This window comes from Arvicanthis niloticus, chromosome 14, assembly GCF_011762505.2.
Source record: "Arvicanthis niloticus isolate mArvNil1 chromosome 14, mArvNil1.pat.X, whole genome shotgun sequence".
NCBI lineage: Eukaryota > Metazoa > Chordata > Mammalia > Rodentia > Muridae > Arvicanthis > Arvicanthis niloticus.
In genome coordinates, this window is record NC_047671.1 from 55,539,387 (window position 1) to 55,555,141 (window position 15,755).

Below are 15,755 nucleotides of genomic sequence, written 5' to 3' on the forward strand. Positions count from 1 at the left end.
CGACGATCTTCTGGCTGGGGACAGGGTGAGAGCAGGGAGGGCTCTCTACTGTCTCCGCACTGCCTCCAGCTTGTGTCTACACTGTCTGTAGGTCTCTGGCCCGCCTGATGTGGGAGGTCGGGGCCAAAGGACAGTGCGAATAGGAGAGGAGATTGCCTGCCTCAACTGCTGCCTCTGCTCGCTCGCTGCCACTGTGGTTGGCAGGTCTCTCCCAGGTGCTGCACCTGTCTCTGTGCTGAGCCGGTCCAGGCCCGGGGTGGACGGATAAAGAGCTAGCTGGCAAGGAGGCAGCTTGGTGTCCCAGGCAGATTCCGGGAGAGCAGATCTCTCCCCAAGTGTTATAGCTCTTGTGACAGAAACTCTCGGACACCAAGATGATTCTTGAGCGAGCTTTACTTCCCCTAAATAGAGCCCTTATATACAGTTTTGGGGTGGGTTAGAGTCTGGCAGCAGATAATGCCTATTGGCTTGGCCTGAGAGCTTGGAGATACCTCATCTGCATGTGAGAGAGCCTGAGGCACTCATAAACCTCTCTGTGGGAGGGGTTGTTGGAGGACTGAAGCTAAGTGAAAAGAACCAGGGCTTGGAAGCAGAGGGAACTCCTGTTGTCCAATAACAATCTGGGGTTCCAAGCTCGTTCTCAACCAAGCACCCAGCTGCTTCTCACAGCCCACCACCCTACATTTATTTATTGGTTTTGTTCTGGTTTTGTTTTTGAGACAGGGTCTATGTATTACTAGCTATCCTGGAACTATGTAGAATAGCCTGTCCTCAGACTCACAGAGATCTGTGAGTGTGCCACTGGATCCCAAAATCTGGAACTTTAAAGGCTTTAAGGATTTTTGTTTTATGTGTGGGTATTTTACCTGCATTAAGTCTGTGTGCCACTTGCATGTAGTGTCCACAGAGACTAGGAGGGGTGTGTGACCCCTGAAACTGGAGTTTAAAATGGTTGTTAGCCACGAAGTGGGTGCTGGTTACCAAAACCCCAGATCTCTTGGAAGCAACAGCTGGTGCAAACTCTGAGATCCGCCTGCCTCTGCTTCCCACCAGAGGCTGGGATTTAAGATGTGAGGACACAGTGGCCCTGACTTCTAGCACTGAGACAGGAGCTCAGTCACTCACTTCTTCCATATCACCTCTACCTGTATATACAACATATAACGGACTGCCTGTCACTCAGTACTGGACCAGAGGTTTGGATTAGGTGGCTATCTCATGAGGAGTCTTTAGTGTTAGATCTTCCAATCTGGCCTATGAAAGAAATATCTTAATTTGAAGGTGGCAAAATGAACTCTTCAAGGCCACTTCAAGTATATTCTCCGAGACAGCCCCTTTCCCCCAAGATGAAGTACACCCACCACAAGGCTAAGGACTGTAGAGGTTAAGTGCTCCCCATGGTGTGCTTCTCTCTTGTCTCCAGGGCAGGCAGAGTGGTGAGTGGTGGCAAAGTTCTTTCAGTCAATCGTGTCTCATTCTTTAAACACTGCAGGGTGGCTGGGGGACTGGCTCAGTGAATAAGCAAGCATGAAGACCTGAGTCAGTACATGAGCCCTCCAGTTAATGAAGAGACTGCTGTGTTCCAGCTGTGCATGCCTTGAACCCCAAGGTACAAGCACAAAGAGAAAGTGAAGACAGGATTGTTGGGGCTTTTGGTCATCCAGCCTAGATCTAGGTTCAGTGAAACGGACCCCATCTCAAAGGAAAGAAATATGGGTATGCACCTAATGTCCTCTGCTAGTCTCCTTACATGGATGCACACACCTGCACATACATTATGTACAACACACAGACACAAACAAAAGCAACTTCAGGGCTAGAATGTCGCTCAATGGTACAGCACTTTTCTACTATGTACAAGACTTTGAGTCTAATCTCTTAAATTGCAAAAATGAATAAATAAAATAAAAATAATTTAGGGACTAGCAAGATGGCCCAGTGGATAACAGCACTTGCCACCAAGCCTGATCGTTTTGATCCTGAAAATCCAGTGAACAGAACCAACTCCTGCAAGTTATTCCCTGACCCCGACACATGTGCCATGGAGCATGTAACCGTCCCCATAAACAAATACAATTCTTTTTTTTGTTGTTGTTGTTCTGTAAATTAACCCGTTTATTGCAGGGCAGACGAGTCTCAGGTGGTAGTGCTTCTAGTGGTCTTTCAGTTCCTTCAGTCTTCTGATGGCAGACTTCACTATGACTGCAGAGGTGGTGTTGTAGGTCCAGGCCCCACCGGCCACCGTTTTCATGCAGGAACCACAGTGTCAGATGCCAACGGCTCGTCTCTTCATCTTCGTCTTGCCACAGAAGGAGCAAGTGTACTTGGCGTGCTGGCTGATTTCAATCTTCTTCACCATTTTCCGGAGGGAGGCCCCATAGCGGGTCCCGTATTTCCCTACAATCCCGACCTTCTTAGTGTGTTTAGCCATGTCCCCGGAACCGAAGCACAAGCCCGAAGAACAAACAAATACAATTCTTAAAAAAAAAAGAAAAAAAAATCAAGTAATAAAGTGTTCTGGTTTATTTCCCCCCTTTGCAACAAAGTACAAACATTCCTCCCCTATACAAGATTTTTATATATCATTTTAGCTTCAAAAACTACAAAATACACTGACATTAAAAATTGAAATGTCAAGAACAAAAAATAATAACACGGGGTCCAAAAAACCACAGTAAGAGATAGTCAGCAAATGTTTAACATCAGTCTACCTCAGCAGTTCAGGATTGCAGCACGATTGACCACAGCAGCCTTACAAGGCTGCAAGGAGAACAGATGGTCACCACGGTCTACCAATCACTGTGAAGAGAGCACCAACAGCCAGCATTTCTTTCTTCTCCAAGAGCCAAGCCGTAAGTAAGTGTTGGCTCACACGTGTAATCCTAGCACTTGGAAGGCTGAGGCAGGAGGACTCTGAGAACTACCCAGACATTCTATCTCAGTAAAGCAAAAACTACGAAAGAAGTCCCAGTGTCTTCTGAAGCGACATTCCTGCAGGAGGCCCACCAGGGTTCTGAACATGGTGCTGTCTGGAGCCGTCCCGAGGAGCAGAGTGATGACATTCCTGCACGAAGCCGACTGGGTTCTGAACGTGGTGCTGTCTGGAGCCGTCCCGAGGAGCAGAGTGATGTCTGGCCATCAGTACTGGAAGCTGCGCTTTGTCTGGATATCGTCAAGAATCTGCTGCAGTTCCTCGTCTTCAAAACGCCCTTCCAGGCTGTAAGAAGACCAAGAAATGCAAGTGACTTAGCAACCGGCAGTTTGCCCACACTGCTTTCTAAGGAGCTTTACCTCTGAGCAGCTCACTCAGCTCCACCACCTTTAAGTTTAAACTGAATTTCTTTTGACATTCCTTTATAGAAGCACTAAAAAGTTGTAAATATATGAAAGATTTTTAAAAGCGTCAACAGTCACACATGATTTAAATTTTTGTTTGGTTGTTTTAGCTTGTTTTGAGACAAGGTCTCATTATGCAACCTTGGCTACCCTAGAACTCACAGGGATCTGCCTGCCTCTGCTGGGATTAAAAACACGCACTACCAGGCCCTGCAAATTCAGTCTGTAGTCATTCACTTGTGGAGTGACTTAATGATTGTGTCCACTATCTGTTATACTAATACCACAGCACTGAATACTGGAATATATTTTGGGTAATGGGAGTAGTCATGCCCATGCCGGGCGGTGGTGGCGCACGCCTTTAATCCCAGCACTTGGGAGGCAGAGACAGGCGGATTTCTGAGTTCGAGGCCAGCCTGGTCTACAAAGTGAGTTCCAGGACAGCCAGGACTACACAGAGAAACCCTGTCTCGAAAAGCCAAAAAAACAAAAAACAAAAAAAGTGGGAGTAGTCACACTGATTTCACTATAGCTATATGCTCTGCTACTGCCTGCAGTGTAGAAGAATTCTAATGGTTTCTTATGCTCCTCTGTGAGTATTGGGAGATAAAACTCAGAGCCTCACACACAACAGGCAAAATTTCTACCCCTGAGCTACGTATTCCTACCACCCTCTTCTGTTCTGTATTCTTCCTGTCCTGTGGTATGAGACTATTATTCTCAGGCTTGCAAGATGGTTCAGCTGATAAAGGTTGTTTGCCACCAAATCTAACAACCTGAGTTTGATCATGGAACCTATCTAGTAAATGACAAGAAACTGTCCACTGACCCTCACGTGCTTAATGTGACATTCACAGGCATGCATGTGTACACACATGTACACAAACAATGGAAAAAACTCAAACTATTCTTAAACGAGCATGATCATTCACAACTGTAATCCCAACCCTTGAGAGGTGAAAGCAGGACAATCAAGAGCTCAAGGAAAGCCTTGGTCACCCGAGACTGTCACCAAGAAACCACAAAACCAACCCTCAAATCCTATCTCAAACACCATTCAATTACATTCTTATTCAATGCTGGCATGTCATCAACCCAAATGTTAAATGCATACAACCTTTAGATCTAGCAATCTGACTTATAGAAATCTATATAAAATAGACAAAACCTATCCCATCTGGTACTAACCTTGGAATCAGAGCTTTGGATTCTTCAGCAGTCTCCGGGCAAAGATTGGCTAAACAAGCCAACTCAAACTTATGTAGCTTCTTCTGGAGAAGCAAGCTGAATGTAGGGGAAAATAAAACACAGATAAATACTGAAACAAGAGCAGTAATGAGGGGAAATGAGTACAATCAAAATATATTATATATACCTGAATAAAAATGTCACAATGGAACCCGTTATGATGTGTTGTTATAAGCTAATAAAAAACAGTTATTATTTGTGATGGAGAGAAAATTTTGACTTTGAGTCAAGGCTGAGAGCCTTTTGCATGGTGGGCAAAATTTTGAAGGGCTTCAAGCCCCTGATTAGTTTAAAAAAAAAAAAAAAAACAAAAACAAAAAAACAAAGCAAAACAAAAAACCCCAAACAAACCAGGTTCTATGTAGGCTTGGAACATGTTGTGTAGACCAGGCTGGACTCAAACAGAGATTTTCCTGTCTCTGCCTCCCAAATTCTGGGATTAAAGGCATGCACCACCATACCCAGTTAGAGTTTTTTCAGTATTTATTTATCCAGTCACTTGTGTGTTTGAATGTGCATGTGTGTAAGCATGCATGCTTAGAAGGCAACTTTTAGGAATTCATTCTCAGAGCTTCTGGGTGCATCTGGGTTTCTATATAAGCTCAGGTCATAAGGCTTACACAGAAAGCACTTTTTGTTTGCATTTCTTTGTTGTTTTCTAGACAGAGTTTCTCTGTGTAGCCCTGGCTGTCCTGGAACTTGTTGTATATACCAGGCTGGCATCAAACTCAGAGATATGCTTGTCTCTGCCTCCTGAGTGATGGATTAAAGTTATGCACCACCACCTCCTGGCTAAAGCAGGTTTTACCCACTGAGCCATGGGCCCTATTTTTGTTAGCATTTTAAAAACAGGATCTCATGTAGTCGAGGCTGGTTTTGAACCTACTAGGCAGCTAAGGATGACCTTGAACTCTTGGATCCTACAGCCTCTACCTTTCATGACAGTCTATAATAGTAAAACTGTTTTGTAGGGCTGGAGATGTGGTTCAGCAGCTAAGAGCACTAGCTGCTCTTTCAGAGGACCTGGGTTCTGACACCCAGCACCTACACGGTGACTCACCACTGTCTGTAATTCCAGTCCTGAGGATCTAACAACCTCTTCTGGCCTCTGTGGGTATTGTACACACACACAAGGTGCACAGACATACAAGCAGCTAAAACACCCATAACATATACACAAGTAGATTTTGGTTTTGAACTTCTGTTTAGTACTCACCTACGAACACTGGCAATAGTCTCTCTGTTTTTGAATCGGCTGAAGCGGGCTGTATAGTTCAGGGTTTTCATGAAGACCTCTGAAAGTTCCTGCTCATCCTCTGCACTCTCGTTCTGCTGCTTTCGATGCTCCAGAAGCATGTGAACTTCGGAGTTTAGGAGTGTCTCGGCTGTTTCAAACTCTGGAAAAAGAGTAAGTATGAACTGAAAATACTGTTTTCAAAAAAAATCCCAGCATTTGGGAGGCAGAGGCAGGATGATCTCTGTGTTTGAGGCCAGCCTGGTCTATTATTAGTGAGCTGCAGGATGGCCAGAAATACAGAGAGATTCAAAAACAAACACCAAAAAAACCAAAACCAGAAGGCTGGAGAAATGAGCACACACTGCTCTTACAAAGGAATTCCCCGCAACCACATCGGACACCTCACAGCGCCTCCTGCCTCTTCAGGTGCCTGCACAGACAATTCAAATAAATTTTAAAATAGTAAAATAGGGACTAGAGAGACAGCTGAGCACTTAACAGCACTGGCTACTCTTCCAGAGAATAAGGGTTCTGTTCCCAGCACCAACAAGGCGGCTCACATCATCCAGCTAGTTCCAGAGGACCCCACATATACTTCTGGCTTCTATGGGCACCACATACACATGCAGACATACATGGAGGCAAAATAATCCTTATATATAAAAATTTAAAAACAGATTCTCCATCTCAATTAAAAAAATACACAAAAGACAAAAGAAAACATCACTTTCTGGGGCGGGGCAGATGAGAAAGTGGATAAAGTACTTGTCACTCCAGTGTGAGAAGCAGAGTTAGGATCCTCAGAACTCACAAAATAGGTATGGGGGTTCCTACAATCCAGCAGTTGGTAGGAAGAGACAGGAGATTGATTTCCTGAGGCAAGGTGATTAGTTAGACTAGGTAAACTGATGCGCTCTGGGTTCAGCAAGAGGTTTTACCTCATTGAGTGGAAAATAATCAAGGAAGTTACTCAACATCAACCCTAGGCCTCTATAAGCACCTGCACAAGACCATATATACCACACATACCACACACATAAACACACACGTAAATAAATGTCACCGTCTGGGCTGGGAATATAGCTAAGTAGGTAGAATGTTTACCCGGTATGCACAAAGCAATAAATTCCATCCACAGCACCACATAAACCGGGCATATGCCTGTAATCCCACAACTTTGGAGCAGAGAAAGAGGCTACTCAGTGCTACAGGAGACTATCTCAAAGAATGAAGGGGTTCAGGGGAAGATGAGAGAGGGCAAAACCCAAATTCAGTTCCCAGCATCCGACACAAGTAGCTCACAATTGCCCCTAACACAGCTCTAGGGTATGTGATACCTTGGGTCTTATACGCACAAGATCATGTACACAATTATTTTTTGGTTTTTTGGTTTTTTTTTTTTTTTTTTTTTTTGAGACAGGGTTTCTCTGTGTAGCTCTGGCTGTCCTGGAACTCCATGCTGGCCTTGAACTCAAGAGAACCACTCCAGGTGCTGGGATTAAAGGGGTGAACCATCACTACCTGGTTTATTGTGATTTTTAAATTCCAGGCTGGCCTCAAACTCGCGGAGATCAGCCTGCCTCTGCCTTCCTAGTCCTGGAATTAAAGGCCACCAGCACCTGGCTTATCTCTTTTATTTCTGAGGTTATGATTACATCACCTCTCCCTCCCTTTCTTCCCTGTAAATCAGGTTCTCAACCTAATGCTACAATCCTTAATAGTCTCTAAACCAGGGTGGCTCACCTCTGTAAACCTAGCTCTGTGGAAGTAGAGGCAGGAGGATTCGAAGTCCAAAGTTATGCTCGTCTTCCTATCTAGTTCCGGGCCAGTCTGGGCTATCTGAGACCCTGTCTCAAAACACAACTCACAACAGCACAGCATTAATCTGGGGGTCTCACTGTAATGCCCCAACTAGCCTTGAACTCTTGGGCTCAAACTATTCTCCTACCAAAGGCTCCAAGTAGCAGGGAACAGGGAGGGCACTATGCCCAGAGGCTGGCACACATCCAGCAAAAGGAGGTACCAGACATCCCAAACCGAAATCCATCTTGCTCCATCGTTCTTCCTAACTCGAAAAGCTAAGAAAGCCCAGAAACCAATGGCAACAGCATCTCTCCAAAGAGGCCAGGACTGGGACCACTTCAGACCCACAGATCTTGAAATGCTTTGACTAGCACTGTGAGAGGACCATTAACTTAACTTCTGTTAGCTGCCAATTTTGAAATGAGACCTCTGTCCCAGATCTGTCTTTTGCATGACAGGAAAAGAACATAACTTAAATCCCCCTAAAAATCAAGAGTGATGGCGCATGCCGTTAATTCTAGCACTCAAGAGGATGGGGCAGGAATGTGATAAGGTGGAGGCTAGCCTAGGATACCTAATAAAGACACCCTCAAAAAAAACTGCTGGGTGTAGTTTAGTTTCGTGGTTTAATTAACTAAACCACGAAAGGGTCATTTGTGCCATGCTGACCGATCAAATCCCCCGTGCGTAGCTCTTCGCTACCCTATGCCGTGCCAGGGCCAGGGAGCGGACAACGACTATAACTCAAGGACTATGTTATCTCAGAGTCGAACTGTCCCGGAAAATACCTTTGGGAAAGATGAGCTGGGAAGCGTCTTCTTCTACGTCGCCAGCCCGAGGATCGCTGCCACCCGCCGCCATTGCTTTAGGATGTACCGCCACACTGCCGGAGACGGAAGCCGCGTTCTTTTCCTTATCCAAAGAAAAGAACCAATCAGAGCTCAGAGGCGGGACTAAGTGGGTGGGCGGGGCCTAGGAAGCTGAGAGGGCGGAGGAGGGTAGGTCAGGCAGGGATTACGCCACGGGGAGCCCGCGAGACTGCCCACGAGGGCGCGGTCCGGGCGCCGTCCCAGCGGCTTCCGGTCGTTGGATGTGGGGTTCTGTAGTGCCGGCGTGGAGATAAAGTGTTTATTTTCTGCAACACACCTTGCCGTGGGACCCGGGAGCGTCAAGTGAGCCATTTCAGAAGAAAGTGAGGTGCAGGAGTGAACTAAGTGCCTGATCCAAGGAATGGCCTATGATGAAAAGCTGGGTAGGTGACTACAGAAACATACTGAAATCACTTTCAATGATTTTTAAAAAATATTTATTTACTTTCATATTTAAATTGGTACACTGTAGCTGTCTTCAGACACACCAGAAGATTGCATTAGATCCCATTACAGATGGTTGTGAGTCAGCATGTGGTTGCTGGGGATTGAACTGAGGACCTCTGGAAGAACAGTCAGTGCTCTTAACCACTGAGCCATCTCTCCAGCCCCACTTTCAATGATTTATGAAAAAAAAAAAAAAAAAAAAGGCCGGGCAGTGACGGACACCTTTAATCCCAGCACTTGGCAGGCAGATTTCTGAGTGAGTTCCAGGACAGCCAGGGCTATACAGAGAAACCTGTCTCGAAAAACAAACAACAACAACAAAAAAACTAAAACAACAAAAAAAAGACTAACCCGGATATGGTAGTCGGGAAGTAAACCACTGGGTGCGCAGCGGATAAAGAGTTAAAGGAGATCGGTTTGTAGTGGCGCATGCCTTTAAGCCCAACATGCAGACAAAGGCAGACCAATCTTTTGAGTTCGAGGCTAGCCTGGTCTACAAAGTGATAGTTTCAAGATAGCCAGGGCTACATAGTGAGACTTTGTCTCCAAAAAAAAAAAAAAAAAAAAAAAAGTTCACAGATAGGCGTGACTATTTAGCAAACGCCCTGAATCCATGCCAATTTAGGTTGCATACCATCCTGTTGAAAAAAAAATTCTGAGCAGGTGAACTTTAATATTGAGAACTCTTTAGTATATATGTTGGGACATTTGAATGATCAGTCGAAAGCTAAATGAAAAAGTGATGCGATTTTCAACTTAAAGAGAAACAAAAATCTGTACAACAAGGGGAAAAAAGAAACTCTTCTCCAGTGCTTGGCTCAGTAGTGAACACTAGTAAACTCTCTAACTTAACAACATGGATTGAAGGGCCTGGAGAGATGGCTCTGGGGTTAACACTTGATGCTTTCACTTCCCAGCACCTACACTAGGCTCACAAACACCTGAGACTACAAGGGACCCAAAGCACCTTCTGGTCTTTTTTGGAAAACACACACACACCATACATAATCTTCACACACACAGAAAGTAAACCTTTTAAAAGATTGGTAGAAGTATTTACTACAAGAAAAGAATATGTATTTTTATTACGTGGGGTCATGTATACAGTGGTGCACAGGAGAGATTAGAGGATGATTTCGTGGAATTTGTCCTGTTTCCACTTTTACATGGGTTCTAAGGATTGAACTCAGACGTCAGTATTGAACATGGGGGGGGGGGGGGGGGCTTTATCTGCTGCAAGATCTCACTGGCCCAAGAATAGGTAATCTTTTTTATTTGTAAATAAAATGAGCTTTACAAAACTGCTGTGTATCTATATTTGTAGAAGGAATGCATTGGTTAAAATAAATGGTTATATTGTATTGACAGAGGTTTTTAACCATTTCAAGGTGCTTTCCTGAACAGCAGGTGAGAAGTCACAGCAGAGACTGGAGAGACCTCCCAGCAGTTAAGAGCATTAGCTGCTCTTACAGAGGTCATGGATTCAATTCCTAGCATCCACATGGTGTCTCACACAGTCTATTACTATAGTCCCATGGGGTTACAAGTATGCCTACAAGTATGCAGGCATACTTGTAGACAAAATACCCATACACATAATAAATCTTAGAGGAAAAAAAACTGTATAACAGATATACCCAGGCTTATCAGAACTCCTGCTGAGAAGTTTAGGGCAATAGTTCATGGTCATATGTGGGTGGCTATCATCCTTGCAGCCATCTTAAGCCATATACCCTGAAAAGAGACTTGATTACAATAGCCTACAACAGCTGAGCACACTCTGATAACATCTTGCTTTAGATACCCAGGATTTTCCCTTGGGTGTGTGAAACTTAAAGGTGTGTGACTTAAGGGCGTGACTTAGAGATCAGATTTAGAGACAAGACCTAAGGGCATGACTTAAAGGCGTGGCTTAGAAATGAGACATATAAAAGGCGAGAGACAGAAGAAATTATTAGGAGTTAGACACTGGTAGTAGGCATTAGACACTCGAGACTTGGAAAGAGAACTTGTAACTAGGAATTAGACACTAGGGATTAGATACTTGTACTAGACAGGCACTTGGAAGAGAACTTGGAACTGGGAAAGAGACTAGCAATTTAGGACTGGGATTAGGACCTAAGACTTGGTACTAGGAACTAGGGACTTGGAACTATGAACTTGGAGAGAAGAGAGACTGAAGAATAAATGGGATTGAATCACACTCTGTCTGGTCTCCATTCTTCGTGTCCATCCTCACTCTCTCTCTTGCTGAACCCCCGACCCTCCGACTGGAGCAGCTTGGGGCAGTGTGGGCTCTAACAGTTTAGCCCCCAAGGCTTGGCTGTGTGGGTTCCAACACTGATAGAGCAGTCCCAACATTTTGGCCCCCAATCGAGGGGTAGCGCAGGCCGAAACATTTTTGTCACCCAATGTGGGCAGAGCAGTCCGAAACAGTCATACTGCATCTAGGTAGAAATGGGCTTGAGATTCAGTATATACACACAGGGAGAGAGAGATGGAGGGAGGGAGAGAGAAAAAGAGTATCAAAAACAAAAAGTGACATCTCACAGGTTGGCCTGTGCATGACATTTTTATTTAGGAAACCATTATACACTGTAAGGTCATGAGGTTAAAATGACAAGTTGGGTAAAAAAAAGTCTGTCCTCAAAATGAGCCCACCAACAGTAGCTAGTGCAGTTTCTGACAAATGGTCTAACAGAAAGTCAGAGAAGGTACCAAGGAAAGGTCAAGAGTCTGAAGTTTGGATATGGTTCACATGTGTTTCCTAAAGCTTCCTGTACTGGAAGTCAGAGCAGTGTAAGAGGTAGGGATAGAACTGGAGAGATGGTTCAGTTACCCCAGTGCTTGCCTCTGCAAGCATGAGTACCCACATTCCATCTGAGAGAGTTAGAGGGATATAGGCAGGCAAGGAAAGAAAGGGTAGGTTCCCATAGATTGCCTTTTCTTGTTCTCAGAAGACATTGGGAGAAATGGAAGAAAAGGACCACCCATAGTGGGAGGAGGAGATCCCAGGGGCCCTAGAAAACACTCAAACCAGAGTCCATTCAGGAGTTCTAAGCTTTAGGCTTTTATCCATAGGGATAAATCTGTTTCTTTTCCTTTCTACGGGGCTTGGTCTTCCATCTTTCCCTGGTGTTGAGTTCTTTGTCAGTTTCAGGGAGTAAGCCTGATGGCCTCCTAGATGGCCACCAGCACCCTTGCTATAGACCCTTAGAACCCATATAATGTGCTTATTATCCCAGCACTGAGGAGGAAGAAGATCCCCAAGGCTCACTGACCAGCCATCCCAGCCTGATAGTAAATCAAGGATGGTGAGAGAGCTGCCTCAAAAGAATTGGATGGTATTCTTGAATATGGCATCTAAGGTTGTTCTCTGCCGTGTACATGGATACATGTGTACCTGCATACACATGAACATGTGTACACACAAAGAGACAGAGATGTCTCAGTGTCCAAAGGCACTTGCTACTAAGCCAGAGGAGCTGTCAGGCAAGGCCATCCTCTGCTACATATATATCTGGAGCCAAAGATCCTTTTCAGCACACTCCTTGGTTGGTAGTCTAGTCTCTGGGAGAACTGGGTGGTCAGGACGGCCTATGTTGTTCTTCCAATGGGGTTGCAATCCCCCTCTGCTCCTCCAGTTTGTCTGCCATATCCCCAATCAGGTTCCCTGAGTTCAGCCTGATGGTTGGCTCCAAGCATCTGCCACACTTGGTTCCTGTCAGAAAGCGCCTCTTGACCTCAACAACAGTGTTGGATTTGTTTTCTGCAGACATGATGTATCCTCAGGTGGGGCCATTCCCCAGTTGGCCCTTCCTTCAGTCTCTGTTCCAGTTTTTGTCCTTGTTCTTCCTTTGGACAGAAATATTACTGGGTTAAGAGAACTTTGAGATGGATGGGTGATGACATCTCTCGAACAGGGGCCATGCCTATCTACTGGAGGTGATCTCCACAGATTCTATCTCTCCCTTCTCTGAGCATTACAGCTAAAGTCAATCCCATTGGGTCCTGGGAGCCTCACATTTCTCTGGTATCTGGGACCCACCAGTGGCAATCCCCAGTTCCTCATTTTTGATTTCCTGATGTTCTGTACCTCTCAATTGTCCTCCAGATTCTGATACTGCCACCCTATTTCCTCCTCTTCCTTTCTCCCTCCCTTGTTTCCCTCTCCTTTTATCCCCCACAATCGTCCTGTTCCCCACTCAGTACAGGACTGAAGCATCCACCCCCGATCTTCTTTCCTTTTACACACCATATGATCTGTAGGTTGTATCATACGCATTGTGAGCTTTTGGGTTAGTATCCACTTATCAGTGAGTATATAACATGTGAGTTCCTTTGTATCTGGGTTACCTCACTCAGGATGATATTTTCTAGTTCCATCCATTTGCCTGTGAATTTCATGAATTCATTGTTCTTAATAGCTGAGTAATACTCCATTGTGTAAATGTACCACATTTTCTATATCCATTCTTCCATTGAGGGACATCTGGCTTGTTTCCAGCTTCTGGCTATTATAAATAGGGATGCTATGAACATAGTAGAGCATGTGTCATTGGTATATGTTGGAGCATCTTTTGGGTATAGGAGTGGTATAGCTGGGTACACAGGTAATACTATGTCCAATTTTCTGAGGAACCACTAGAATGATTTCCAGAGTGGTTGTACCAGCTTGCAATCCCACCAACAGTGGAGGAGTGTTCTCTTTCTCCACATCCTTGACAACATCTTCTGTCACCTGTGTTTTTGATCTTAGCCATTCTGACTGATGTGAGATGGAATCTCAGGGTCGATTTGATTTGTATTTCCCTGATGACTAAGGATGTTGAACATTTCTTTAAGTGTTTCTCAGCCATTCAAGATTCCTCGGTTGAGAATTTTCTACTTGAAGTTCTAGCCAGAGCAATTAGACAACAAAAAGAGATCAAAGGGATACAAATTGGGAAGGAGGAAGTCAAGTTATCACTATTTGCAGATGATATGTTAATATATATGTGACCCCAAAAATTCTATCAGAGAGCTCTACAGCTGATAAACAACTTCAGCAAAATGGCTGGATATAAAATTAAACAAATCAGTAGCCTTCCTCTACTCAAAGAATAAAAGGGATGAGAAAGAAATTAGGGGAAATGACACCCTTCACAATAGTCACAAATAATATAAAATACCTTGGTGTGATTCTAACCAAGCAAGTGAAAGATCTGTGTAACAAGAATTTCAAGTCTCTGGAGAAAGAAATCAAGTATCTCAGAAGATGGAAAGATCTCTCGTGCTCATGGATTGGCAGGATTAATATGGTAAAAAAAAGGCCATCTTACCAAAAGCAATCTATAGATTCAATGCAATCCCCATCAAAATTCTAACTCAATTCTTCATAGACTTAGAAAGAACAATTCTCAAATTCATTTGGAATAACAAAAAACCTAGGATAGCAAAAACTATTCTCAACAACAACAACAAAAAAAAAAAAAAAAACTGGGGGAATCACCATTCCTGACCTTACAGAGCAATAGTGATTAAAAAAAAAAAAAAAAAAAAAAAAATCCTGCATTGTATTGGTACAGAAACAGGCAGGTAGATCATTGGAATAGAATTGAAGACCTTGAAATGAACCCACATACCTATGTTTACTTGATCTTTGACAAAGAAGCTAAAACCATTCAGTGGGAAAAAAGACAGCATTTTCAACAAATGGTGCTGGTTCAAATGGCGGTCTGCATGTAGAAGAATGCACATTGATCCATACCTATCTCCTTGCACAAAGCTCAAGTCCAAGTGGATCAAGGACTTCCACAGAAAACCAGATACACTGAATCTAATAGAAGAGAAAGTGGAGGAAGAGCCTCAAATACCTGGGCACATGGGAAAACTTCCTGAACAAAACACCAATGGCTTATGCTTTAAGAACAACAATGGACAAATGGGACCGCATAAAACTGAAAAGCTTCTGTAAAGCAAGGGACACTATCAATAGGACAAAAACGGTAACCCGCAGATTGGTAAAAGATATTCACCAACCCTATATCCGATAGGGGGATAATACCCAAAATATACAAAGAACTCAAGAAGGCAGACTCCAGAGAACCAAATAACCCTATTAAAAAGTAGAGTACAGAGTAAATAGAGAATAAACTAGTTTCTTGCCAAGTTGGACTTGCCCAAAGTTTTGTTTGTTGTGTCTGCAACTTCTGAAAGCTTATCTCGACTTGAAACATAAACACTGCCTCTGTGCACATGCCCAGGTTCCAAAGCACCAGTTCTCAAGTTGTGGCTCTTGACCCCTTTGGCAAACATGTTTACATTATGATCCTATCACCAAACATTTATTTACATTAAGACTCATAACAGCAAAATTAGTTATGAAGTAGCACTGAAAATAATTTTATCGTTGGGATTTGCAGAACATGAGGAACTGTATTAAAGGGTCACAGCATTAGAAAAATTGAGAACTACTGTTCTAAAGCGTTTACCATTTTCACATAATCCCACTTTATATACAACACTGATCACAATTCAGATAGCTAGAGAGCCATCCAGCCCTGGCAATGTGTACTGGACCTTGGCTAAAGAACTTCCAACAGGCTAGGGCTAAAGAGATGGCTCCACAGTTAAGAAAACTTGCTACACAATCATAAACCTGGAGTTTGAATTCCATTTAACATGCCAGGAGTCCGGAGTGGGATTTTCTATTTGAGATAGGGTCTCAACTGTGTAGCCTTAGTTGATAGTCAACACTCCTACAACTTTGTAAACCAGGCTGGCCTTGAGCTCTCAAAGATCTGCCCGTCTCTGCCTCTTCTAAATGGTGGGAT

General features: G+C 44.0%; 1 protein-coding gene and 1 pseudogene across 1 annotated transcript; both read right to left on the reverse strand.

The window, feature by feature from the left end:
• Positions 1-2,073: 2,073 nt before the first annotated feature.
• On the reverse strand, positions 2,074-2,500 carry LOC117720208 (large ribosomal subunit protein eL43 pseudogene; annotated as a pseudogene).
• Positions 2,501-8,531, reverse strand: Polr2d (RNA polymerase II subunit D). The gene is made up of 4 exons (XM_034518686.2): positions 8,413-8,531; positions 5,801-5,981; positions 4,525-4,620; positions 2,501-3,217 (listed from the first exon to the last, which is right to left on the reverse strand). Exons 1-4 carry the CDS (start codon positions 8,483-8,485, stop codon positions 3,139-3,141), a joined length of 429 nt encoding a protein of 142 aa, XP_034374577.1. The 5' UTR covers positions 8,486-8,531; the 3' UTR covers positions 2,501-3,138.
• Between the last annotated feature and the right edge of the window lie 7,224 nt (positions 8,532-15,755).

Excerpts from the sequence above, each read along its gene's own strand:
- Polr2d (XM_034518686.2), bottom strand. The coding sequence starts at position 8,485 with ATGGCGGCGGGTGGCAGCGATCCTCGGGCTGGCGACGTAGAAGAAGAC. Across the intron at positions 5,982-8,412 it reads CCAGCTCATCTTTCCCAAAG|AGTTTGAAACAGCCGAGACA; the intron begins GTATTTTCCGGG and ends CTCTTTTTCCAG. Across the intron at positions 4,621-5,800 it reads ACTATTGCCAGTGTTCGTAG|CTTGCTTCTCCAGAAGAAGC; the intron begins GTGAGTACTAAA and ends CCCTACATTCAG.